The sequence below is a fragment of the Ursus maritimus genome, unplaced genomic scaffold (genome assembly GCF_017311325.1).
Source record: "Ursus maritimus isolate PB19 unplaced genomic scaffold, ASM1731132v1 scaffold_7, whole genome shotgun sequence".
NCBI lineage: Eukaryota > Metazoa > Chordata > Mammalia > Carnivora > Ursidae > Ursus > Ursus maritimus.
In genome coordinates this window covers 56,804,305-56,831,919 of record NW_024426885.1, presented here as the reverse complement: position 1 = coordinate 56,831,919, position 27,615 = coordinate 56,804,305, and the positions used below count along the sequence as shown (strand labels likewise).

Sequence of the window (27,615 nt, the reverse complement as noted above, 5' to 3'; positions counted from 1 at the left end):
CATTAGTAAAAGAGGGGAATGGTGTGTGATTTTTCTTAGGCCTTTTCCAATTAGGAAACATTTTTTGTGTAGAAGAATTTATCCTAACATGATAACGGGAATTTGTGTTTGGAAACTGCTATATAAAAAGTGCTGTAGCAGTTGTTAAAAGTTCATTTCTTTAAAAACCTCTCCAACAACTGTAGAAAAGATTTCTGTTTGTAATACAGTAAATGCAGTTAAGGCAAGGTTTTTACTTAATTATATTATACTACAGCTCCTAAAGGAGATGCAGGGAATGCTGTTTGCATTAAAGTGTGTCAGGGTCTGTTGGGAAAATTGGGTCTTTATTCCATCTTTATGGGGAAACCAGGAACCTAATTGGTATTCACAGGTAAATAACTTAGTGTTGGGAATGCAACAGGTTTCTACCTCCCCTCCATTTTAATTTAAGGTGATGTGATTGTGGTGGCTTGACATGTTGCATTTGCCCCACTTTGGGTTCGCACTTAATTAGCTACTTAAGGCTATTGTGTGTTGAAAACAATATGTTACATGTTCGTGACATAGGGCAACTGTTGGAGTAAAATGGAGTCCTGCTTTTTGCCATTTTAAGTCAGAGTGCTATTTGATCATAAATGATTATCAAGAATAGTTTGCTTTGTTCCCAGATGTGATTTAAACAAGTTAGTTTTACTCTGAAGTTAGAGTGGAGTCAGCTGATAAAATTGTGAAACAAAAAGTTAATTTCTGAAATTCCTTTTTGAAATATCAGTTAAGAATTAAAATATCATATGATAGAATTTTTAAAGAAAATACAGGAATTTAATATTCTTGAAATAGTAGAACCCTGACCAGATGACAGTTTTGTTTTTTCAAATACCTGACTGATAGGAAATCTTGCCTGCATTGTAGTTAAAATAATTTGAAATGGTTTACTCTCTTCTCAAATTGCAGTTGCTTTAATTTGTTGGCTAAATGTTTAAAGGTTTGAAATTAGCCTGAAAAAAAAAATTAGCCTGACTTAAAGTTCCTTACCCCAATATGAATGGAAAATGTGATTTCATTATACCGGGTTTTTTGGTGTGTTTGTTTTATTTGAATTTGAAATAAGAGTAGGGCAGTATTTTTGTTCCCCAAAATAAATTTTAAAGTAAAATATTTTCAACTCTTCCCTAATTATATGATGAACTAGTAATTATAAACGTAGAGATAGAAGATTTAATTGTACAAATTATGCCATGCATATTTCAGGTTTCTGTTTCTTGTGGAATACCTGACTTCAGGTCAAGAGATGGTATTTATGCTCGCCTTGCGATAGACTTTCCAGACCTTCCAGATCCTCAAGCAATGTTTGATATTGAATATTTCAGAAAAGATCCAAGACCATTCTTCAAGTTTGCAAAGGTACTATGAAGTCTTCTAGTTGTTCTTTGGCCTTTTCTCATGAAAATGTATTTTATTAACATTTAGGCTTAAGTATACCATTCATGGTCTAGTATTGGGTACTTAGGACTGTGGTAGAGTGAGATCACTGAAATAGTTAATTCAGTCAGAATTTTTTTCTCAGAAGGGGTACTATCATTTACTTTTCATTTTAGGATTGGGCTTATTTTTAAAGAGACTTTCATATTTTTCAAGTTTGCATTTTAGTAATGGCCTTTATATTGTTCAGGCTATTTTAGAGGTTAGAGGCCATATGAAAGTAACATCACTGTTTTGATTTTTAGTATTTTTTATGGGTCATAAAGATTGTAATCTCTGCTTTGGTATGTTTTATAGTGGCCAGAGTTTAACACATGAGGATGTGCCTCAAAAATCTGTGATTAGGGATGAAGATTCTTAGGTTGCATTTTAGTCAAGTTTGCTTTATTTTGCTCTAGAGTCTCTAGAGCTGCACTGTCTTAATTTGGATCCTCTAGCTACATGGGGCTGTTGAGTACTTAAGTGTGCCGAGATGTGGTGTAAGTGTGGAAGATGTACCAGATTTTGGAAATGCAGTATGGAAAAAATAGAAAATAATATCATTATATATTTACAGATACTAATTATATGTAGAAATAATAATGCTTTTGATTTTGGGTCAAAAATTATGGTAATTTCATGCTTTTAATGTGGTTACTAGGAAATCTAAATTGTGTACATGGCTCACGTATTTCTATTGGGCAGCTCTCCTATAAAGTTTGAGATTAAATTATACCATGCCCAGGAGAGTTTAGTCATTAGAAAACTTTTATTTTTTTTATTCTATAGTGCAGTCTTATGGAAAGAAATTGTAAAAATGTTATTGCTAAACTTCAGGATATTTGGTAAGGGTCTTTTGTATTATTGATTAGTTTTTCATAAATCTTAGAAATTAAATGAACTTAAAGAGTGCTACTTTCAAACCGTATGATCTATTTATATGACTCAAAAGCTCTAGCATTCCACTGCTAGTGGTACTACTGCATGATTTTGAAGAACAGTGAAATATCAATTATAGGTTTCTTGAATTGGACCTAAGACACTCACATTATAATAGCTCTAGTTAGCAGAAATCAACACTTAGAGGTCTAGCAAGTAACCAGAAATTATCTTATATTTGATGATAAAAGTTGATTCACTGGTACATTTTATAATGCTCACTGGATTTTTGCTGTAAATTCTGTGTTCTGAGAGAAACACATTGCCTAAACTAACTTGTCAGCTTTTTCTCCCCCATCTTAAGTGTATATTAAATTGCTTAGTAAAGTAGTAACCTGACACTTAGAAAAATGTGGTAACTGAGAATTGAAATAGCAAGGGTAAGAAACTTCAGTTGTCTGATGTGCAGACTGGGTACTCAGTTTTAGCTTACACTAGCTTTGATACGTAAGAATCTGAGGAAGCAATTCAGAATTACTCTGCTAAGGACGAATTATAGGAACTTTAAAAAATGCACTTAACAGAAATCTAGACCATGCATAAGAGAAAATAAATGAGTTATGGTAAAAACGGCACACTGTTAATGTGTCACGATGTTTGTAATCGGTTGTGTACATCTTCATGCCACCTGGGAGAAAAGTTGGGAGGGGCAGCATTCTTTTCTTCTATAAAAGTATTAAGAATTTATGTGTATTTTTTTAGTTAATAAATTGAAAAAAATAAGTTTTTCTGTTTATAAAGTGTATCCTTTTTCAGTTTTGTTTATGTAAGTTTAATTCTGCATGATTGCTTTGAGTTTTAATTTAAGTTACGGTAAGAGCCAAATATATTAACCTTTGTAACTGCGCCTCATATAGAATAGTTACACTTTAATTCTCACGTTAGGAACTGCCTAACCAAATGCTCTTAGTTGCTGAAGTAGCGCTTAAAATTGATAGTAATGGTAACAGACTGAGTAAATTTTGGCCTAAAAATGAATAAGAAAAAGCTTAAGGGGGAAATAAGTAAGGCAAAGAATGAAAGATCATACACAGAAATGGTGGGTGGGGAGGATATGTAAATATTACACAGTATTTTACTAGAGTCTTTAAATATTACGTAAAGAAAATACTCATAACCTAAAATTCTTTATCGGTTTCTTTATCTGGGCAGAAAGTTCATAAAGATGGCTTTTGATTTTAGTCTGTTATGAGAAAGTGAATTTAATATAACTCCATGAAAAGCGTAATATTACTGGTGAAATTTAGACATTTCGGAAGGAATTCTATACATGTATTGAGGCAACAGTTGTATATAATTATTGAGAAGAAACAGGTTTCATTTAGATGGGAAATTCCAACTGGCTCAGTAGAGCAGTTTCTCAGCCTATTGACATTTTGGGGTGCATAATTCTTTCCTGTCAGGAACTGTCCTGTGCATTGTAGGATATCTAGCAACATCCCTGGCCTTCTCCCACTAAAGCTATTAATAACACTCTCACTCTCAGTCATGACAATCAGAAATGCCTCCAGACATTGCCAAATGTCCCCTGTAAAATTGCTCCCTGTTTGACCACCATTGTATTACAGTGTGCCTATCTGTGGGTATCTCTTTGAATTCTTGTATATAAGAACAATTAAGCCCAACGTTAAAGCTGCATAGCCGTGTTCTGAACGATTATCCTCATGCATAGTAAGGGTTTGGATTGATAATGAGTTGTGGTCATGGTTCTTAGGAGTCTAAAATAATTTACTGATACTGTTAAAAATGAGGGGTTGTATTAAGAGTCAAGGTGAAACTGAGGATATGTAAATAAATTTTTTTTGTTGTTAAAAAGTACTGTGTTCAGAGAGTATAGATGCTATCCCATATTGAATTCAGTGAATACCCTTTGCTGTACGTAAAGTGATTAAAAGTCAAAAAGTAGAGGGGGAATATGAACTGAATTTTTATGAACTTAATTCCAGACATCTTTATATAGTCAATAAATGATCACTTTATTGATAATGGGTAAACATACCAGATTCTGTAGTTACAAAGTTAAAAAACTCTTAAAACCAGCTCATCACCTAAAATTCAAAAAATGCCAGCCACCAAAAAAAAAAAAAAAAGCCACAGTCCCATTCATTTGAAGACAATGTTAGTACCTATGTGTATATAGGTCACATATGTATATAAAGGCACCTTTAGTTTTATACCGGAATGTATTTTTTTTGTTTTATTTATTTATTGAATGTATATTTTTATTACAAAAATGGGCTGCTTTGGGTTTGTAGTCTTATGTATTTAATTTTTTCTTTCAGATATTTGAATACTTTATAATGGTCGTAATGTTCATCCCCTGGTGTACTGTAATACCATAAGTGTACATTTCAGGTGTTTCCTACTTTGTTTTATTGTAAATAGTGTTGCTAAGATTGTCTTTTTGGTGTGTTCCAGTGTTTTTAGGATATAATTCCTGAAAGCGCAATCGCTAAGATTCATGATATGTTTTGTCGCACTTCTGCCTGGAAAGGTGAATAAAATATACTCCTATCAGAAGCGTATTAGAAGGCTGATTTAGCATGCCCCTGCCCCCTACACACCTAAAAACCCCTCCACAGTACACTATTAGCATTAAAATACTTGTGAAAAATCACATGCGCGCGTGTGCGTGTTGCATATGTGGTTTAAAAAATTCTTAACAGTACAAAACATGTGAGTTGATTTCCCCCTTCAGTCTTCTCTACCTCCAATCTCTTCAGAGTTTTACCGTGGTGTAAGATGTTTTCTTGGGTATCCTTCCAGGAAAAAGAATGAGTAAACTTGTTTGTGTATATAGGAGAGGGGCATTACTGTAAGTTTTCAATATTTAAAAAAAAATTACCAACAGAATCACAGACCCTTTTCTCTACCTTGCTTTTTTCCCTACTTCATCTTGGAAATAGTTTCGTAATGGCATTTGACAGATACACATCATTTTTAAGAAAAGGCTGTATAATATTATAGTTAGACCACAACATATTTAATCAGTCTCCTATTAATGGATACCTAGAGTTGTTCTTAAGGCAGTTAAAGCTATCAGTTCAATAGATAAAAATCAGCATCTTCTCATCATATTAGTGTTTTGTTTTTATTAGTGTGGATGACTGCTTTTTCTACTGGCTATGTGTATATCTTTGAATTGCCTATTTGTTCTTAGCTTTTTTCCCCCATTGGGATGCTTTTCTTTCTCATACTGATTTGTGGAGACATGATGCGTTCTTGAAGAGTGTTTTTAAGTTACATGGTGATTGGAATTCAAGCTTGCAGCAGTCCCTTGAAGATATGCAAAATGAAATGTATTTATCAAACTAGTTTTACGGGCTAGCTTGCAATACCTAAATGGTGGTGCTTATTACCTTAAAAGAGAAATAGGAAACTTGATGTTGAAGGATCAAAAATTGAAAAGGCAGCATGCATGGTGATTAAGAGCTACAGTTTGGTGTCAGAACTGGATTTGAATGACTTTTGGCAAGTTATTTCTGTGCTTTAGTTTTTTCATCTGCAAAATGGGGATGTATATATGTACAATAGAGTCAGCAAATCTTTTCGTATAGGGCCACATAGTAAATGTGCTTTTCTTTGTGGACCATATAGGAACTCTGTCATATTTTATTACCTTTGCAACCTTTAAATTTTTTTTTTTTTGAGGATTTTATTCATTTATTTGTCAGAGCGCACATGCACAAGCAGGGGGAATGGCAGAGATAGAGGGAGAAGCAGGCTCCCCAACTACAGGAATCGATTTGTAACTTCAAAGGCTAACCTACCCTGAACTATTATGGATTGGACATGAAGGGAAACTGGAGTGTAGAACTGAATCTACTGTCCCCCACGTCTTTAAACTTCTTACCTTCCCCTTTAAAAAGGGAATGGGGAGGGGCACCTGGCTAGCTTGGTAGAGCATGCAACTCCATCTCAGGGTCATGAGTTCAAGTCACATGTTGGGCATGGAGCCTACTTTAAAAAGAAATGTGCATGCGCGCGCGCGCACACACACACACACACACACACACACAAAGGAATGGGGGATGATAAGACACAGAAAAGTTAATTCCAGGAGGGTAGAGTCTTGGTACTCTTGCTCTCCAAACCTGCTCTGGAGGTAGTCATTTGTTCATGTTAGGAGTTCGGCATGCTGTTCTCAAGAACGTTCCTTATTAGAACCTATTTATCTGTAGCCTAGCATATTGTAATATTTGTTGTAAAAATATATTTTTTTATAAAAACTTTGAATAGCCATTTCCAGAGAGAGCTTAGTAAATAATAGTGATGATTAATCCTTTAAATGTACTAGAACAAAGCATTCTGGGGAGAAAACAGTGGTTAGTATAGCATGACATAGTGGTTTAAAACATAATGTAGCTTTCAGTTTTCTATAAACATAGCTTTAATAAGCCCTTCACTTGTTAGTTCTTTCTATATGCATTGTCTGTTTCTTTTTTTTCTTTTAAAGATTTTATTTATGTATTTGACAGAGATAGCCAGCGAGAGAGGGAACACAAGGGGGGGGGGTGTGGGAGAGGAAGAAGCAGGCTCATAGCGGAGGAGCCTGATGTGGGGCTCGATCCCAGATCGCTGGGATCACGCCCTGAGCCGAAGGCAGACGCTTAACGACTGAGCCACCCAGGCGCCCCTGTCTGTTTCTTAAATTACAAAGGTGTCAGTGAAATTCATGATAAAAATTTGAGTGTGAGGCAAAATTTCCAGATTTTTGTATAACATTTTCAGTAGCATATGAACATGTATGTGGGTAGTTATGAGATTTGCTTATTATTTTTACCTCAAAGGATCCCTGTAGAGAGTTTCTTAAAATTTGAAATATTAAATAGGTTAATAGTAAAGTCATTTATAATCTTACTAAACTTTTTTTGTATAATGTCAGAAGTTGAAAGTTTCCCCACCTCTCTTAATAGCTTGTTTGTATCCTTGATGTTTGTATGAACGTATCTATATACATGTGCATATAATTTCCATTTTTGCTTAATAACAAAACAACAAAAACAAAACTCTACACACTGGTGACTAACTTGCTTTTTTTCACATGTCATTGGACCATTTTCCAGGTCAGTACATCTAGACCTCTCACATTCATTTTAATGGCTGCATACTCCACTATTATGGATGTACTGTATTTCTACAACCGGTCCCCTATTGACAGACATACGGTTGTGTCTGATTTTTGCTAGCATTGTAATAGGTTAGAGTCTGTAATGAATGGTAAGGAAGTAGGTAGCATTACTACTTTAAAGAAAAAAGTAGAGAAGAAACTTCCTTTGCCATAGTCACTTACTAAATGAAATTTAATAAAAAACACTGTCAAAAGTTGAGAGGACCAAAATTGATACTTTTTCTCTGATCTTTTTGCCATGTGTATATCTGAATTCTTTGTTTTTAAAGAAGAAACAGCATTGAAGCATTATTTGGGGGGAAAAACACACACACAAAATCCAGCAACTCAGCATTCATGAGCAACTCTATACTATACCAGTATGTGCCTGTGCAGTGGAAGGAAAACAATTTTGGTAAGGAATTAAAACTTTAGCTTTAAACTTCCAACAGGTTGATATTTATAATGAATGATGAATAAACAACTTTTAATATTGTATTGACAGTGCCTTTAAGTTTTTTAAAGAAGTCACCATATCTTTGGTATCTTTAATTTCAACTTAAACTTTTCTTTTTCCTTAAAAAAACAAAAACCCTGAATTTGCAGCCAACAAAAAATTAGATATATTCTCAGGTGTGTATTTCTTCTGACTTTTATTAAAGTATCTGTTAACATTTATTAGAGATGCTTATGGGTTGACTTTTTCCTTCAAGGGGCAAGTTCACTAATTGCTGAGTTTTATACATATTACAGCAGCAATCCTTTTGTAGGTGTGTGTTGCAACCATCTAGATGCTTTGAGATGCTCATGTATTTTTTAATTTATTTATACATGGGGGACTATCATTGGTAGTTTTTTGGTTAAACCTAAACATGACATGTGTTATACTTATTTCTTTACTGTAATCTTTTTTTGCCTTTGCATTGTATAGGAAATATATCCTGGACAGTTCCAACCATCTCTCTGTCACAAATTCATAGCCTTGTCAGATAAAGAAGGAAAACTACTTCGGAACTATACTCAGAACATAGATACACTGGAACAGGTTGCAGGAATCCAAAGGATAATTCAATGTCATGGTTAGTAAACTTCAGAATTGTTTTCTGTTATTTTATTAGTTTTATAGGAAAGAAATAGGATTAGAAAGTAGGCTGCTGTCCAGAAATGGAGATTAAGCCTTATTATTTAGTCATGTTATCTGATCAGTTGTAGATAAATTTTGAAAAAGTAGAATGCAAAAAAATATTGGCCTTGATACTTAATTGTACAAAACATCAGATTAATGTCCTGTTGTATTTCAAAAGGTGTTAGCAGTTGTAGTACATTAAATTCTCCTAAATAACGTTTGATTACAAAAGCAATATTTGTCATATAAGAAAAATATGACTTCTTTAGTTTATGAAACCAAAGGAAACGGGTAGTTCATTCAGATGTGTAGAATTTAGAAATTTGGAAGACCTTTAATCTAAAACAACAAGTAGGTGCAGACCATTTTCTTAATGTATCTAAACTGTTTTGGGGGTGCCTGGGTAGCTCAGTCGGTTAAGCGTCCACCTTTGGCTAAGGTCGTGATCCCAGGGTCCTGGGATCGAGCCCTGCATCGGCCTCCCTGCTCAGCGGGGAGCCTGCTTCTCCCCCTGCTTGTGCTCTCTCCATCTCTTTCTCAAATGGATGAATAAAATCTAAAAAACAAAACTTTTTGTTGTATAACTGTTAATTAAGCTAAGGTCACACAATTATAACCTTCCAACTCTGTAGAGTTTTAGCTCTGGAGGAATTGGTTTATTTTATTGAAAAGAATAGCTTTAGGAAGTGTCACTATGTCAACATTTCAATAATTGAGGATTGGATTCTGTCTTTATTATATATAAGTATTTTAATTATTCATCCCTGAGATTCCCCTGTGGAGTCTTAATTCTCTCTTCTGGTGTCAGACTTTATAATTTTTGTGGTATGTTTAAAGAAATGGAAACATTCCTTTAATAATGCATGTTTGTATTTGTTTTATTAGGTTCCTTTGCAACAGCATCTTGCCTGATTTGTAAATACAAAGTAGACTGTGAAGCTGTACGAGGAGATATTTTTAATCAGGTAATTTATCACCCATATTTTAGGAATTGTGCATGTCTCTGATCTGTATCTTCTTTTGCCTCCAAAATCTTTTTATCTTTTTTTAAAATTTAATTAAAAAAATTTTTTTAAATGAACATATATTATTTGTTTCAGGGGTACAGGTCTGTGATAACGAGTCTTACACAATTAACAGTGCTGACCATAGCACATACCGTCTCCAATGTCCATTACCCAGCCACCTCATCCCTCCCACCACCCTCCACTCCAGCAACCCTCATTTGTTTCCTGAGATTGAGTCTCTTATGGTTTGTCTCCCTCTCTGGTTTTGTCTTGTTTCATTTTTTACTCTCTTCCCCTGTGATCCTCTACCTTGTTTCTCGAATTCCACGTATCAGTGAGATCATATGATAATTGTCTTTCTCTAATTTTTTTCACTTAGTGTAATACCCTCTAGTTCCGTCCACATCGTGGCAAATGGCAAGATTTCATTATTTTGATGGCTGCATAATATTCCATTATTTATATATACCACATCGTTATCCATTCGTTTGTCGATGGACATCTAGGCTCTTTCCATAGTTTGGCTATTATGGACATTGCTGCTATAAACATTGGGGTGCACATGCCCCTTCAGATCACTGCATTTGTATCTTTGGGGTAAATACCAAGTAGTGCAATTGCTGGGTTGTAGGTAGCTCTATTTTCAACTTTTTGAGGAACCTCCATGTTGTGTTCCAGAGTGGCTACACCAGTTTGCATTCCCACCAGCAGTGTAGGAGGGTTCCCCTTTCTCTGCTTCCTCACCAACATCTATTATTTCCTGACTTGTTACTTTTAGCCATTCTGACCGGTGTGAGGTGGTATTTCATTGTGGTTTTGGTCTGTATTTCCCTGATGCTTAGTGATGTTGAACACTTTTTCATGTGTCTGTTGGCCATTTGGATGTCTTTGCAGCAATGTCTGTTCATGACCTCTGTCCATTCTTCATTGGATTATTTTTTCTTAGGGTGTTGAGTTTGATAAGTTCTTTATAGATTTTGGATACTAGCCCTTTATCTGATATGGCATTTGCAAATATTTTCTCCCATTCTGTCGGTTGTCTTTTGGTTTTGTTGGCTGTTTCCTTTGCTGTGCAAAAGCTTTTTATCTTGATGAAGTCCCAATAGTTCATTTTTGCCCTTGCTTCCCTTGCCTTTGGCGATGTGTCTGGGAAGAAGTTGCTGCAGCTGAGGTTGAAGAGGTTGCTGCCTGTCTTGTCCATGAGGATTTTGATGGATTCCTCACATTTAGGTCTTTGATCCATTTGAATCTATTCTTGTGTGTGGTGTAAGGAAATGGTCCAGTTTCATTCTTCTGCATGTGGTTGTCCCAGTTTTCCCAACACCATTTGTTGAAGAGACTTTTTTCCATTGGACATTCTTTCCTGCTTTGTCGAAGATAGCTGACCACAGAGTTGAGGGTCCATTTCTGGGCTCTCTATTCTGTTCCAGTGATCTGTGTATCTGTTGTTGTTCCAGTACCATACTGTCTTGATGATTCCAGCTTTGTAATAGAGCTTGAAGTCCAGAATTGTGATGCCACCAGCTTTGGTTCTCTTTTTCAACATTCCTTTGGCTATTTGGGGTCTTTTCTGTTCCATACAAATTTAAGGATTATTTGTTCCAGCTCTGTGAAAGAAGTCGATATTTTGATAGGGATTGCATTGAATGTATAGATAGCTCTAGGTAGCATAGACATTTTAACAGTATTTGTTCTTCCAATCCATAAGCATGGACTTCTTTTCCATTTCTTTGTGTCTTCCTCCATTTCTTTCATGAGTGTTCTATAGTTTTCTGAGTACAGATTCTTTGCCTCTTTGGTTAGATTTATTGCTAGGTATCTTATGGGTTTTGGTGCAATTGTAGATGGGATCGACTCCTTAATTTCTCTTTCTTCTATCTTATTGTTAGTGTGTAGAAATGCTACTGATTTTTGTGCATTGATTTTATATCCTGCCACTTTGCTGAAGTTCCTATATGAGTTCTAGGCAATGTTGGTGGGGAGTCTTTTGGGTTTTCCACATAAAGTATCATGTGATCTGCAAAGAGTAAGAGTTTCACTCCTCTTTGCTGATTCAGATGCATTGTGTTCCGGTTTGTTGTCTGATGGCTGAGGCGCAGAGTTCTATTATGTTGAACAACAGTGGTGATAGTCGCCATCCCTGCCGTGTTCCTGACCTTAGGGGAAAAGCTCTCAGTTTTTCCCCATTGAGAATGATATTGGCTTTTCTTACATGGCTTTTATGATATTGAGGTATGGTCCCTCTATCCCTACACTGTGAAGAGTTTTAATCAAGAAAGGATGCTGTACTTTGTCAAATGCTTTTTCTGCATCTATTGAGGGGGTCATATGGTTCTTGTCCTCACTTTTATTGATGTAGTGTATCACACGGATTGATTTGAGGATGTTGAACCTCCCTTGCAGCCCAGGAATAAATCCCACTTCGTCATGGTGAATAATCCGTTTAATGTACTGTTTGGGCTTTATTTGCTGTTCTCTCTCCAGCTCCTTTAGGTGTAAGGTTAGGTTGTGTATTTGAGACCTTTCTTGTTTCTTCAGAAAGGCTTGTATTGCTATATACTTCCCTCTTAGCACCCCCTTTGCTGCATCCCAAAGGTTTTGAACAGTTGTGTTTTCATTTTCATTTGTTGTCATGAATTTTTTCAATCCTTCTTTAATTTCCTGGTTGACCCATTCATTCTTTAGTAGGATGCTCCTTAGCTTCCATGTATTTGAGTTCTTTCCAAATTTCCTCTTGTGATTGAGTTCAAGTTTCAAAGCATTATGACCTGAAAATATTCAGGGAATGACCCCAATCTTTTGGTACCAGTTGAGACCTGATTTGTGACCCAGTATGTGATCTATCCTGGAGAATGTTCCATGTGCACTTGAGAAGAATGTGTATTCTGTTGCTTTAGGGTGGAATGTTCTGAATATATCTGTGAAGTCCATCTAGTCCAGTGTGTAATTCAAAGCCCTAGTTTCCTTGTTGATCTTCTGCTTAGATGATCTGGCCATATCAATGAGTGGGGTGTTAAAGTCCCCTACTATTATTGTATTATGAATGTATTACATCTTTAATTTTGTTTTTAATTGGTTTGTATATTGGCTGCTCCCGTGTTAGTGGCATAAATATTTACAATTGTTAGATCTTCTTAGATAGACCCTTTAATTTATATAGTGTCCTTCCTTATCTCTTATTACAAGTTTTGGTTTAAGATCTAATTTGTCTGATATAAGGATTGCCACCCCAGCTTTCTTTTGATGTGTGTTAGCATGATAAGTGGTTTTCCACCCCTTCACTTTAAATCCTGAGGTATCTTTGGGTCTAAAATGAGTCTCTTGCAGACTCATTGATGGGTCTTGCTTTTTTATCCTATCTGATACCCTGTATTTTTGATTGGTACATTTAGCCCATTGCATTCAGAGTAACTATTGAAAGATATGAATATTTCTTGCAGGGCTGGTTTAGTGATCACAAATTCTTTTAGTTTCTGTTTGTCGTGGAAGCTTTTTATCTCTCCTTCTATTTTGAATGACATCATAGCTAGATAGAGTATTCTTGGCTACATATTTTTCTCATTTAGCACCCTGAATATATAATGCCCATCCTTTCTGGCCTGCCTGGTCTCTGTGGATAGGTTTTCTGCCAATCTAATATTTCTACCATTGTAGGTTACAGATCTCTTGGCCCTAGGTGCTTTCAGGATTTTCTCTTTGCCTCTGAGATTTTAAGTTTTACTCACAGATGTCGGGGTGTTGACCTATTTTTATTGATTTTGAGGTCGGTTCTCTGTGGTTGCTGGATTTTGATGCCTGTTTCCTTCCCCAAATTAGGGAAGTTCTCTGCTGTAATTTATGCCAGTATACCTTCTGCCCCCCTCTCTCTGTCTTCTACTGGGATCCCTGTTATTCTAATATTGTTTCGCTTTATGGTGTCACTTCTCTCTCGAATTCTTCCCTCATGGTCCAGTAGTTTATCTCTCTCTTTCTCAGCTTCTTTATTCTCCATCATTTGGTCTTCTGCTTCGTTTATCCTAGCAGTTAGAGCCTCCATTTTTTATTGTACCTCATTAATAGCCTTTTTGATTTCGACTTGGTTAGATTTTATTTCTCCAGAAAGGGATTCTATAGTATCTTCCATGCTTTTTTCACACTCAACTAGTATTTTTATACTCGTCAATCCGAACTCTAGTTCCAACATCTTACTAATGTCCATTTTGATTAGGCCCCTGTCAGTCGGTACTGCCTCTTGTTTTTTTTTTTTTTGAGGGTAGTTTTTCCATTTTGTCATTTTGTCCAGAGAAGAATAGTAACAGTGACCCCAGTAAAATAGACACTAAACAAATCAGAAGAGACCCAAAACTGGGGGGAGAAGAAAAAAATAAAAAGAATATCATCAGGCTAGTGAACAGAACAGAAGCCACACACTAGATTTTGGGTGTATTTTGATCTGTTAGAAGAAACTGCCTCCCAAAATTTTAAAGAAAAACATATATTTACAAAAATAAGAGTAAATACAATGAAGGGATGGAATATGACTGTAAAAATGAAAATTAAAAAAGATTCTTAAAAAGGAATTGATAAGTTGGTTGAAAAAAGAAGAAAATTTAAAAAAATGTGATCAGGTGGGTGACTAGAAGAACAAAGACATACACTAAATTTAGGGCATATTTTGGTCTGTTAGAAGAACCTGCATCCCAAAATTTTAAAGAAAAACATCCACACACACAAAAAATAAAGTTAAATACTATGAAGGGATAGAATATGACTGTAAAAATGAAAAAAAAAAGATTTTAAAAAAGGAATTGATAAGTTGGTTGAAAAAGGAAAGAAAAATTAAAAAAAAAACAAAAAATTAAAGAAAAATTTTAAAAATTAACTTTGAAAGACTAAAGAACCATGGGAAAAAAGCTGTGAATTCTATGTGCTATATTCCCCTAGTGCTAGAGTTTTGCAGTTCTCATTGATCAGTAAATTTGGTCTTGGCTGGATGTTCTTGCTGGTCTTCTGGGGGAAGGGCATATTGCATTGATTCTCATTTGTCTTTGCCGCAGGAAGAATTGCACCACCCTTGCTAGGGGCCAGGCTAAGTAATCTGTTCCGGTTTGCTCTTGGGAGCTTTTATTCCCTGAAGGCTATTCTGTGCAGCTTTAGAGGATGAGAATGAAGATGGCAGCCTCCCAATCTCTGGCCCCGGCGGAGCTGAGAGATTGGGGCCCTACTCCTCAGTGTGCCCTCAGAGAAAAGCAGTCAGTCACTTCTGTGTCCCTGGTCTCCAGTCACACTCTGCTTACCTGGCCTGTGACCGAGGTTTCTGTCTCTGGCACACAACCCTGTTTGGAGTCTCCAAACCCAGTAGAGTGCTGCAGCAGGCTCCCGTCCTGCTCCTACCTGGGGAGGAAGGGGAGTCTCCCCGGATCTGCTGCTTGTTGGGCCCCTGCTTGAAGAGCCCTGGGCTCACTGTGCCTCGGATCATGGTTTATGGCAACCCCGAGCTGAGAGCCTACTCCTCGGCCCACTCTTTGCAGCTGGCTTCCCTGCTCCGGTTGGTACCTGGGAGCTCTGCGGCACTCAGGCACCCTCAGTCTTTCTGTGACCCCGAGGGTCCTGAGACCACACTGTCCCAGCGAGGATTCTACTTGCGCTGCCCCCCCCGCCCCCCCCACACTGGAGCCCACTTCTGAAGTTTCGTTTTGTGTTCCGCTGCTCTATCACTTACTTGATGGTAGCAGGTTGACAGAGGCTCCCTACCCTCCCAGTCTGTCTTCCTGTATATTGCCTCAGATTCACTTCTCCTCACCTCTTACCTTACAGAAAGTGGTTACTTTTCTGTTCATAGAGTTGCTATTTTCTTTGGTCTCCTGTTGAGTTTGTAGGTGTTCAGAATGGTTTGATAACTATGTAGCTGAATTCCTGGGACCAGACAAAATTTAAGTCTCCTACTCCTCTGCCATTTTTCTAGCCCTCCCCCAAGAAAGATCTTTTTCTTCTTTTTTTTTTTTTTAAAGATTTTATTTATTTATTCGACAGAGACAGAGACAGCCAGTGAGAGAGGGAACATAAGCAGGGGGAGTGGGAGAGGAAGAAGCAGGCTCATAGCGGAAGAGCCTGATGTGGGGCTCGATCCCATAACGCCGGGATCACGCCCTGAGCTGAAGGCAGACGCTTAACCGCTGTGCCACCCAGGCGCCCCTTTCTTCTTTTTTTCTAAAAGTATGTGGTACAGAAAGATGCAGGAAGATAGTATTACCATTGGGAATTCTGATGAAATAAATATACAAGAACCTTTTAATCCCTTAAGTTTTTTCAACTTTGCTCTATAATGTCTGTGTCTCTAAAATGATGAAATTGGCTTAATATCTAAAAATAAAAAATCGTACGTGAGGTGTTGCTATATTAGAGTTTCTCCTACTTTGCCTTTTTAGTGCCTGTCGGATTTTGAATCTTAAATTAGTTCTTGGTAATCCTTTAAAACATTTAAAAAGTTATTTTAAAAGGTATTGCATATATGATCACTGTCCCCCAAAAAAGAAATATAGGAAAATAATGGCAGAGAATAAGAACCATCCAAATAGAAATTTTATGTGCCTAGTTGCATATATAGTTAATCATACATAATTATGAGTGGAAAATATATTAAAATGGAATTTTTCTTACATTTTTTAAAAGGATTAAGTCATGTGTGTACATATATACAGATGTTGGTTTTTCTTAATCTGCAGTGGACTCTTTAATATCAAATGTTGGTGTTCATGGATCTTACAATAGCTACATACTTAGATAATAACACCATTGTATTTCATTGTATGTTGATGAAGTCATTGACATTTGACATTGAGGGTTGTATCCAGTTTTCCCTACTATTTATCCATAGCTTTTCTGTTTTCTTTGAAAATTTTTCCCCCCAAGGACTTAAGCACATGGCTCATTTCATATGCTTCTACACTTCAGTTTGAAAACACTTTATGTGGGAATTCTAATTTTTTTTTTTTTAAGATTTTTATTTATTTATTTGACAGAGATAGAGACAGCCAGCGAGAGAGGGAACACAAGCAGGGGGAGTGGGAGAGGAAGAAGCAGGCTCATAGCGGAGGAGCCTGATGTGGGGCTCGATCCCAGAACGCCGGGATCACGCCCTGAGCTGAAGGCAGACGCTTAACCGCTGTGCCACCCAGGCGCCCCCTAATTCTTTTTTTTTTTTAAGTTTTTAATTTTAATTCCAGTATAGTTTATATATAGTATTTATATTAGTCTCAGGTATACAATATAGCGATTCAACTTTTGTGATAATTTTGAAATGCATTCTTGGGAAGTGTGTAAATGTTGATTATTTCTAACTTGAGTGCTTTCCTTTTTCCTTCCCATCTCAACGAAAATCTGGAACATGTAGGTGGTTCCTCGTTGTCCTAGGTGCCCAGCTGATGAGCCACTTGCTATCATGAAACCAGAGATAGTCTTTTTTGGTGAAAATTTACCAGAGCAGTTTCATAGAGCCATGAAGTATGACAAAGATGAAGTTGATCTCCTCATTGTTATTGGGTCTTCCCTGAAAGTAAGACCAGTAGCACTAATTCCAAGTAAGTTGGTGATGATTTTTAGAGACTTCTTCTACATAGATTACCATAGGTTGTGGGTCTGTACAATGGATCCCAATTATCTTATTTTCTTTATGGTTAAAGAATGGTAAAGAGCCAAACTTTATTTCTTAGGTAATTTTCATATTCGCGAAGATCGGTTAAGCTAACATTTTGGTGCAGGGGTGTGGGAAAGGGTTATCAAAACAGAAGTAATGTCAAATTCTGATTATAGGAAAAATTAAGACAAAGGGAAACAGCTTTTTAGTGGAATGTGTGTTTATTATGACAAGAGTTCGCTTCAGCTAATTTACATACGCTTAAGAAACTGTCCTTTGTGTGTTTTTAGTCTTAATTTGATTATAGTTGTTGAGCTTTCAAATTTAGTTGATTTTAGGTCCAATAAGTTCAAATGTATAGCTAGATATGTGTAATCTAGAAGTGTAATATACTCATGTAAGAGAATTTGGGGGCTCAATAGGATTGGTCTGTTTTTATAATAATAACAGTCATGCCTTGGGGCACCTGGGTGGCTCAGTCAGTGGGGTGTCTGAGCTCAGGTCATAATCTCAGGGTTGTGAGGTCCTGTGCTGGGCATGATGCCTGCTTGGGATCTCTCTCTCTCTCTCTCTCTCTCTCTCAAAAAAAATTTTTTTTAACAGTCATGCCCTGTCATAATCATTGTATGTGGATCAATTTTACCCATAAGGGTGTGTGTGTGTGTAAATGCTCAAATATAATTTAAGTCCCTTTTACTCTCGGGAATATTTAACATATGCTTTTATATTATCTCTTTTCTCTCTGTAGTGAAGAAGCAAGGGGAGAGGAAGATAGAGGGACTAATTCAGTAGCATCAGGTGTACCCTAAAAGGTGAAGGGAGAAAGGCGGGAATATCAAACTTTTTTTTTTTTAAGATATAAAAAAAATTTTTTGAGAGAGCGAGAGAGTACAAGCCAGGGGGAGAGGCAGAGGGAGAAGCAGACTCCCTGTTGCACAGGGAACCTGACACTGGGCTCAATCCCAGGCCTGTGGAATCATGACCTGAGCCAAAGGCAGATGCTTAACCGACTGAGCCACCCAGGTGCCCCCAAACTTTTTTAAGGATTTTATTTATTTATTTTAGAGCCCATGCAAGCAGGGGGAAGAACGGGGGGAGGGAGGAGAAGGAGGAAAAGAATCCCAAGTGGACTCTGCGCTGAACGCGGAGCGCGACATGGGCCAATCTCAGGACCTTGAGAATCACCATCTGAGCTGAAACCAAGAGGGATGTTTAACTGAGCAACCCGGCCGCCCCAAGAATATCAAAATCAGAGAATTAAATTAGAACTCTACATCAGCAATCATATAGGCAAGCCAGACCAAACAGTTGGAAGAAACAAGTTCAGCGCTACAGTTCTGCATCTTTTTCCTACCTACATGTGGTGGCTTTATCAGTGTCAGTCTTCCCAAAATAGCTGTGAAATTCTTTGACAGTAGAACATAAGGATAAAATTTCATGAATAAGTTCCTTTATTTTTGAGTTATTTTTTTTTCTCTTTAAAGGTAAGCAGAGAAATTCTTAAAAGCTTTATGTGGGGCAGTATAATAGCGTGTGGCTGATACGCAAAGGTAATTTTTAAAAGGTGTAAAACACAGGTACATAATGGTGGAAAATGGACTTGTATGAATTTCCACACACTGTATCAGGAGCTATTTCAGTAGAATAACTGTCACTGTGCCAAGAGCTCTTCTATGCAGTTGACGTATTCTGCCTACAACCTTGTGTGAAAAAGTACTGTTACCACCATTATACAGACAAGGAAATTGAGATACAGAGTAGAAAAGCCTGAGAAGATTGCTCGGAGTAATCAGGTGATGGGAAACAGGACATGGAATTTTATAAAGGTGTTTAACTGCTCGTTTGTTTATTTGATAGCTTGATGAAATGTGATGACTTGGTTAGTAGTGGTGGGTTTCCTTTTTGGTATTGGGAGCATGTTAGATTTTTGCATAGTGTACTGTGGCTTTATTAGCTCCCTTCCCTTTTTCTAATGCATTTTTCATCTTATTTTTAGGTTCCATACCCCATGAAGTGCCTCAGATATTAATAAATAGAGAACCTTTGCCTCATCTGCATTTTGATGTAGAGCTTCTTGGAGACTGTGATGTCATAATAAATGAATTATGCCATAGGTTAGGTGGTGAATATGCCAAACTTTGCTGCAACCCTGTAAAGCTTTCAGAAATTAGTGAAAAACCTCCACGAACACAAAAAGAGTTGGCTCATTTGTCAGAGTTGCCACCCACACCTCTTAATATTTCAGAAGACTCAAGTTCACCGGAAAGAACTTCACCACCTGATTCTTCAGTGATTGTTACACTTTTAGACCAAGCACCTAAGAGTAATGTTGATGATCCTGGTGTGTCCAAATCAAAAGATTGTATGGAAGAAAAGTCACAGGAAGGACAGAATTCTACTAGGAACATTGAAAGTGTTACTGAACAGTTGGAAAGTCCGGATTTGAAGAATGTTGGCTCTAACACTGGGGAGAAAAATGAAAGAACTTCAGTTGCTGACACAGTGAGGAAGTGCTGGCCAGCTAGACTTGCAAAGGAGCAAATTAGCAAACGGCTTGATGGTAAGGAAATGCTGTTGGAGGTATACTTATTTTACTGTTCTGAAGGTATAACTGTTTTAACAAAATATTTGCAAGAAATAAGCAATTTTGGCAGGTTAGTTGAAAGGGTAGCTTTGTACAGTTAAATATAACAGTTGTGTTTTAGAGAAATTGTAAAGTTGAGAATTTAGGCTAGAAAAAGGTTAAACAGTGGTATCTTACAGTAGGGGAAGAAATAGTGTTAAATTGTAAGTGTTCTCAGTACCTTGTGTTCTTCTAGGGAATGAGAAGGTAATCTTTGAATTGAGAAGAAAATTGGAAAATAAATTGTACTCTGCCATTGTCTGGTGAGCTTTAGCTGGTAGAACTGATGACTGATTTGGGTGGTTACCGTAGGGCAGCTGCTTTATTTTTATACATTATTTGATTTTAATCTCACGAGGTAGGAACTATTATTACTTCTCTGCTGTTGGTGGGGAAACTGAGGACCTTAGAGGTTAAGGACCCTGTGCAAGGTAACAATTAGGATGTGGAAGAGCCAAATTGGATTCCATGTCTGTCCTCTAGAGCCTGTCCTCTTAACCACTGTGCTGTGTTTCAGATCTAGAAAACATCTCTGATCCTTCTCCACAGACTACTAGGAATAGCATCTACCCAGTTTTTTGTTTTAATTGAAATACAGTTGACATGCAATATTAGTTTCAGGTGTACACACAGTGGTTATATACTTCAGGAAATGCTTACCACGGTAAGTGTAGTACTGTCAACACACAAGTTATTACAGCACTCCACCCTCCCTTCCCCTCTGGCAACCACCAGTTGTTTTTAGTCTTTTGTTTTTTAGATTCCACATATAAGTGAAACCATATGGTATTTGTCTTTTCTATTTTTACTTTGCATAATACCTTCTACGTCCATCTTTGTTGCAAATGGCAAGATTTTATTCTTTTTTATGGCTAAGTAATACTTCACTGTAGATATACAACACATCTTTATCCATTTATCTGTTGATGGATATTTAGGTTGCTTCCATATCTTGACTATTGTAAATAAATACTGCAGTGAACATAGGGGTACATATGTCTTTTCAAATTAGTGTTTTTGCTTTCTTAAAATACTCAGAATTGCTGGATTTTTTAGTTTTCTAACTTTTTAAGGACCCTCCGTACTGTTTCTCATAGTGGCTGCGCCAATTTACATTCCCACCAGCAGATTATGAGGGTTCCTTTTTCTTCATATTTGTGCCAAAAGTCGTTATTTCTTGTCTTTTTGATAATAGCTGTTCTGACAGGTGTTAGGTGATCTCATTGAGGTTTCAGTTTGTATTTCCCTGATGGTTTTAGTGATGTTAGCATCTTCATGTGTCTGTTGGCCATCTGTATACTGTCTTTGGGAAAATGTCTTATTTGGGGCCTCTGCCCATTTTTTTAATCGGGTGTTTTTGCTGTTAGTTATAGGAGTTCTTTGTATAATCTGGATGTTAACCCTTTATGGGCTACATCATTTGCTAAAGTATCTTCTCCCAGTCAGTAGGTTGTCTTTTTGTTCTGTTGGTTTCCTTCACGTGTAAAATTTTAGTTTGATACAGTCCCAGTTGTTTACGTTTAGGTCTTTAGTCCATTTTGTGTTTATTTATGTATGTGGTGTGGGAAAGTGGTTTTCATTCTGTGTATAGCTGTCTAGTTTCCCTAACCGAGTGAATAGACTGTCTTTTCCCCATTGTGTATTCTTGCCTTCTTTGTCATAGATTGACCATATAAGTCTGGGTTTATTTCTGGGCTCTCTATTCTGTTCCATAGATTTGTGTCTTATTTTTGTGCTAATACCATGCTGTTTGATTACTATAGCTTCATATTGTAGTTTGAAATCAGGGTGCATGATCCCTCCAGTTTCGTTCTTTGTCACAATTGCTTTGGCTATTCAGGTCTTTGTGGTTCCATAAACATTTTAGGATTGTTTCAATTCTCTGAAAAATGCTGTTGGTATTTTGATAGGGATTGCATTGCATCTGTAGATTGTTTTGGATAATGTGGACATTTGAATAATAATTCCAATCCATGAACAATAGTAGGTCTTTAAATTTGTGTTTTCTTCAGTTTCTTTTCATCAGTGTCTTACAGTTCTCAGAGTATAGGTCTTTTCACCTCCTCGGTTAAACTTATTTCTAGGTCTTTTAGTCTTTGAGGCAGCTGTAAATAGGATTGCTTGATTTCCCTTTCTGCTACTTCATTATTAGTGCATAGAAACCCAACACATACCGTTTTGACACATAAGAACTCTTCACCAAGTAGTAGGGTGAAAAATCCTAATTAAATAAAAGTAAAAAAAAAAGTGTTACATCTTTGTACAACTTAAAACATTAAAACATTAAGTCCCATTCCATTTACAATATATTACTTGTTCAAATCATTTACTATAAATGAATTTTAGTTCATTTGAATAAGCCTTTGCAAGCACCTTTTCCATACCAGACATACTGTAGGTAAGTTCTGCGTATACAGTGATCAATCTGTTGATATTTGTGTATAATTATAAAAATAGCTGATTAAACAAAATAGGTGATACTAAGAAATGTAGATGCTACTTGGAGGGGATTAGGTATAGAAGGCTTTCCAAAAACCCAACTTCTGACTTTGGCCTTGAACAGTACTTAAGTAGGGGGGACATCTTCCCAGGAGAAACTAGGAAAAGCATAGAAGAATGCTTATGTTTGCAAATGTGGCAAGAGCCAGAAGTAGAAAAATTGCTGTTTAGGGGCACCTGGCTGACTCAGTTGGTAGAGCATGTGACTCTTGATCTCAGGGTCTTGAGTTCAAGCCCCAAATTGGGCATGAAGCCTATTTAAACCTGTGTAGTCAGGTAAACACTGGTATCTACTATATACAAAGTCTGCCTATGTACTGGAAGACTTTTGCACTGGAGATTTCTTTTGAGTATCTTTTTGACAGATGGGTCAAACAGAAAACTCTTTGCTGGCCCCAGGAAACAAAGATTAAACCTGGAGCAGTTTTTAGATACCTGTTTAGGCCTTAAAGGGATAGGCTTTGGAATTACTCCTGAGTTGTCTCAGATCTACCTTGGGCAAAGTTATTTAATCTGTTTCTTAATCTGAAAAATGGGAAACAAAATAACATATACTTCAGCACTGTGAGATTTTAAAAAGATAATTGATGTAGACTGTAAAATTGTAGTTGTTAAAAACAAAGTACCACACTAGTCTTATTTTTGTTTACCATGATTTCTGTTGGTGAGATGAAGGTTGAAAAGGAGAATGTGGGAGCATATATGAGGCAAACTTTGAGTCTGTCTTGATGGTTCCCAAGAAGAGGCAAAAACCAAACAGGTACAGGATTCTTGGGCTGAGAAATAGATTATTCTGTTCATCGGGGCTAACGTAGAATGAAGCATTTTTTGGAAGCATGGACCAAAACTATAGTAAAATGCTTAACAGCCATGTGCTGGGACCCCTTAGAAGAGAAAAGAAGTAGCAGATGGGCTTTACTGTTAGCAGCTAGAATACAGGTACTCCCTCTCTCAATCATGGAAATTAATACTAGTAGCTTAGAAAACTGAAGAATACTGTGTATTCTACCCAAATAGAAGGAAGTACATAGTTTTCACACTGCAATTTGTTTGTTTGTTTTTTTTTTTTAAAGATTTTATTTATTTGACAGAGATAGAGACAGCCAGCGAGAGAGGGAACACAAGCAGGGGGAGTGGGAGAGGAAGACACAGGCTCCCAGCAGAGGAGCCTGATGTGGGGCTCGATCCCATAACGCCAGGATCACGCCCTGAGCTGAAGGCAGACGCTTAACCGCTGTGCCACCCAGGTGCCCCTCACACTGCAATTTGTGATCTGTTAGTGGAATGTGAAATCAATTGTGCGGGTTCAGATCAGAATTGTTATGCACATACTACGTTGTTTCAAAGTGAGAACCTCAGTCATGATGGGATATAAAGTTTGAAAGCCATTTTGAGGAGAAACCTAGATATGCATGGCAGATGGTGCGTCACTTCAGGTAGTAACTATGTTAGTAGTGCCAGGCTTTTGTGAATCAGTCTGGGATATGGTGCAATAAATACGACATTTATGATGTGTAGAAACAGGCTTAAGTTAGAAGTTACTTGTTCTTAATGCTACATCAGTGTTTCTCATACTTTAATGTGTCTAGGACTTCTGTAAGAACAGATTCAGATTCAGTAGGTGGGTGATGGGGCCTGAGAATCTAAACTTCTAATAAACTCTCAGGTGATGCCATTGCCTGCAAACTATACTTCTGAGTAGATGGTGAAGCCATTATGGAATTAAAACTATTTGATAACAAAGGTGCTTTGAAGGCATAGTATGTGCTTTAGAGAACATCTATTCAGTGAACATGAATTGAGTAATGTAGGCAGGCCTGGGTATTTCATGTCATGAGTTCTGTTCAAAGGAGTTGGTTAAATAACCTTTATTGAACGTGGTTCTCTACATTTATTCATACTTAGTTGATAGTTGTGAAAATTACTTAATTTTCCAGATGAGGAAATTGAAGCATAGAAATTAACTCCCCAAATATACAAAACTGGTTGGTGGCAGAACTAAGATTTGCAGCTAGGAGTGAGCGAGCACTTTGTTTTTGAAGAACACGACAGTAATAGTTTCTAGTTAACGATATTCAGGTAAAAGGCAGAGCTGGAAGCTACAATCAGACCAAGTTAGTCTTAGAAAACTGGGAATAACTTATCATTTCTCTTTTATTCCTATATTTCAGGTAACCAGTATCTGTTCTTACCACCAAATCGTTATATTTTCCATGGCGCTGAGGTATATTCGGACTCTGAAGATGACGTCTTATCCTCTAGTTCTTGTGGTAGTAACAGTGATAGTGGAACGTGCCAGAGTCCAAGTGTAGAAGAACACTTGGAGGATGAAAGTGAGATTGAAGAATTTTACAATGGTTTGGAAGATGAAGCTGATGTTAATGAGAGAGCTGGAGGAACTGGATTTGGAATTGGTGGAGGTGATCATGAGGCAGGCAGTGAAGCTATATCCATGAAACAGGAAGTAACAGACATTAACTATCCATCAAACAAATCATAATGTAATAGTTGTCCAGGTACAGGAATTGTTCCACCAGCATTAGGAACTTTAGCATGTCAAAATGAATGTTTACTTGTGAATTCAACAGAGCAAGGAAACCAGAAAGGTGTAATATTTATAGACTGGTAAAATAGATTTTTTTTTCCCATGGGTAATTTTTAACTTCTTATTTCTGTACTTGTACACTCAACACTAACTTTTTTTAAAAGAAGGGTACTAAGTATCTTTAATCACCTGTTGGTCAGAACTTTTCTTTTAAAGGTTCATTTGTATGATATATCCATATGTATATATAATTTTGTTCTTGCCTAGTGAGTTTCAACATTTTAAAGTTTTCAAAAGCCATTGGAATGTTAAATTAATGTAAAGGGAACAGCTTATCTAGACCAAAGAATGGTATTTTCACACTTTTCTTTGTAACATTGAATGGTTTGAACTCCTTAAATGTCTGTTCTGCTAAACTTTTGATTCTTTATTAGCACAATTACCTATTTTTAAACACTGGCATTTTCCAAAACTTGTGGCAGCTAACTTTTTAAAAATCTCAGTGTGTAGAAGGAAGTCAACAATATGTGGGAGAGCACTCAGTTGTCTTTGCTTTTTAAAGTAAGACTTGGTGCTAAGAGTTTCAGGAATATTGTGTTGAAATGAAGATGGCTTTTGTACTTCCTGTGGACATGTAGTAATGTTTATATTGGCTCCTAAAACTAACCTGAAAAAAATAAATGCTTTGGAAATGTTTCAATTGCTTTAGAAACAATAGTGCCTGCCTGGGTACCTTTAGTTTCAAGAATATTTGCCCTTGTTATTTAAATACCTATCACTGTGGTAGAGCTTGCATCGATTCTTTCCCACAAGTATTAAACTGCCAAGATGTGCATATGCAAAGCCTTTATGAATCTATAATAATGGTACTTCATCTGGGGAGAGTGTAATATTTTGGACCACTGCTTTTCTTTTCCATTAATGAGGAGAGCAACAGGCTCCTGATTACGGTTCCAAAGTACTAAGATGTTAATTATAACTCAGCCAGTAAGTACATGTCTCCTGTTGGGAGAATTTGGTGTAGTAGACACCAAACTGCTAGCCTAGTATTATGGAGATGAACATGATGTAACTTGCAATAGCAGAATAGTTAATGAATGAAATTAGTTCTTACAACATCTTTATTTAAAAGCTTAGCCTGCCTTAAAACTAGAGATCAAACTTTTTCAGCTGCAGAAGCTTCTTAGCCTTTCAAAAAAAAAAGTTCATACTTTATAAAATGGCACAGAGCAATTTATTTTCCAGACCTTTACCCCACATTACTCCCAAATTAATTATAAAGTATTCCTATGTTGCTTTAGTATTTATTACAATTTTTAAAAAGGGTTTGAAATATAGCTGTTCTTGAAGCATAAAATACCCAGCTATGACCATTACTGCCAGAGAGAAAAATTTTTTTGAATGGCCATTTCCCTACCTAAAAGATGTTTCAATCTGAATTTATTTGGCTAGACTAAAGAATGCAGTATATTTAGTTTTCCATTTGCATGATGTGTGTTTGTGCTATAGATGATATTTTAAATTGAAAAATTTGTTTTAAATTATTTTTACAGTGAAGACTGTTTTCAGCTCTTTTTATATTGTACATAGTCTTTTATGTAATCTACTGGCATATGTTTTGTAGACTGTTTAATGACTGGATATCTTCCTCTGACTTTTGAAATACAAAACCAGTGTTTTATACTTGTACACTGTTTTAAAGTCTATTAAAATTGTCATTTGACTTTTTTCTGTTAAATCACATTGTTCAAGGTATAAAATTGTATTCGTAGATAATCTGTACAGCTTTGAGGGCCATATTAAGATGCTTTCTTCTCACATTTCTTCAACTTATGAGTCTAGCCACAATAGTAAGCAAACCCTGATACTGCTGGTTGTAGCAGCTGGTGCTTCAGAACTAATATTTCAGTTCTAGGCCCAGGAACCTTTGTAGGTGAAAAGTGGGGGAAAGGCAAGGCAGGGCCTAAGAACTTGACATACGGAAGACCTGACATAGGCTCAGACTTCAGTATTAGAAAGACATACTAAACTCGAGTATATGTGCTATAAAAGCATAGTGCTTCACATATAACACAAGTCTTAACACAGGAAGGTGTGGACAAAAAAATGACTGTGGTATGAACTTTGCAAGGCTGACATGCAAACCTTAGTCCATTCAAGTTCTTGAGGGACAAAGTGTACTGTCAAGAAGCCAGGAACAGGCCCCTTAGAAAGTGTATGTAATGAATAAAGCCTTGACTGGTAGAGTTCCCTGCTCTCAGGACTCTTGCCTTCCTCACCAGCTTTGGAAGTGAATTTTAAAATAGTACTCTGCCCTGGTATGTCCTGTTTTCACTAGAAAATCACACCTTAAAAAGGTGGTGTTTGGTCATTTTAAGTAGTTAAGTACATGTTCTGACAACAGCTAATTTTAAGGCTTATATTCAGTACTATTCCAAGTCTCCTTGGTTAATACGGTATATATTTCACTGGTTGTAAAACCCTAATTAACTAAACACGATGGTTTAGTTAGCATTGCTCTTTGTGGTATTGAAAATAATGATGTGCTTTCATCAGAGGTGTTTTATGAAGCATTATTTGGTAAGTTCTATTTGAAAGAAGTCTCAACTCCTAGGCTTGTACCATAGGAGGGCAGGGTGTATGCACACCATAACTTATCTTCAGAAATGAACAAAGTCTAAAGACTGAAGCTAGGATGTTACCAATAG

At 36.7% G+C, this 27,615-nt stretch overlaps 2 protein-coding genes across 8 annotated transcripts in view; one reads left to right on the top strand and one right to left on the bottom strand.

The window, feature by feature from the left end:
- The window catches only part of SIRT1 (sirtuin 1), a 32,361-nt gene extending 5,716 nt beyond the window's left edge, over nucleotides 1-26,645 (top strand). Inside the window, exons 1-7 of one of the 2 annotated variants that reach the window (XM_008695937.2) lie at nucleotides 1,337-1,386; nucleotides 7,783-7,907; nucleotides 8,424-8,571; nucleotides 9,504-9,583; nucleotides 16,998-17,184; nucleotides 19,237-19,800; nucleotides 24,534-26,645. In XM_008695937.2, coding sequence (XP_008694159.1) covers nucleotides 7,875-7,907; nucleotides 8,424-8,571; nucleotides 9,504-9,583; nucleotides 16,998-17,184; nucleotides 19,237-19,800; nucleotides 24,534-24,862 — 1,341 coding nt within the window. In that variant the 5' untranslated portion in view covers nucleotides 1,337-1,386; nucleotides 7,783-7,874 and the 3' untranslated portion in view covers nucleotides 24,863-26,645. Of the gene's footprint in view, nucleotides 1-1,233; nucleotides 1,387-7,782; nucleotides 7,908-8,423; nucleotides 8,572-9,503; nucleotides 9,584-16,997; nucleotides 17,185-19,236; nucleotides 19,801-24,533 lie in introns of those variants that run through there. The other variant, XM_040624054.1, reaches the window with a different exon arrangement.
- Nucleotides 22,038-27,615, bottom strand: part of HERC4 (HECT and RLD domain containing E3 ubiquitin protein ligase 4) — a 140,495-nt gene continuing 134,917 nt past the window's right edge. For all 6 annotated transcript variants that reach the window (XM_008695938.2, XM_040624048.1, XM_008695939.2 and 3 more), the window contains one exon: nucleotides 22,038-22,084. The gene's annotated coding sequence lies outside the window, so the exon portion shown is untranslated. The remainder of the gene's footprint in view (nucleotides 22,085-27,615) is intronic.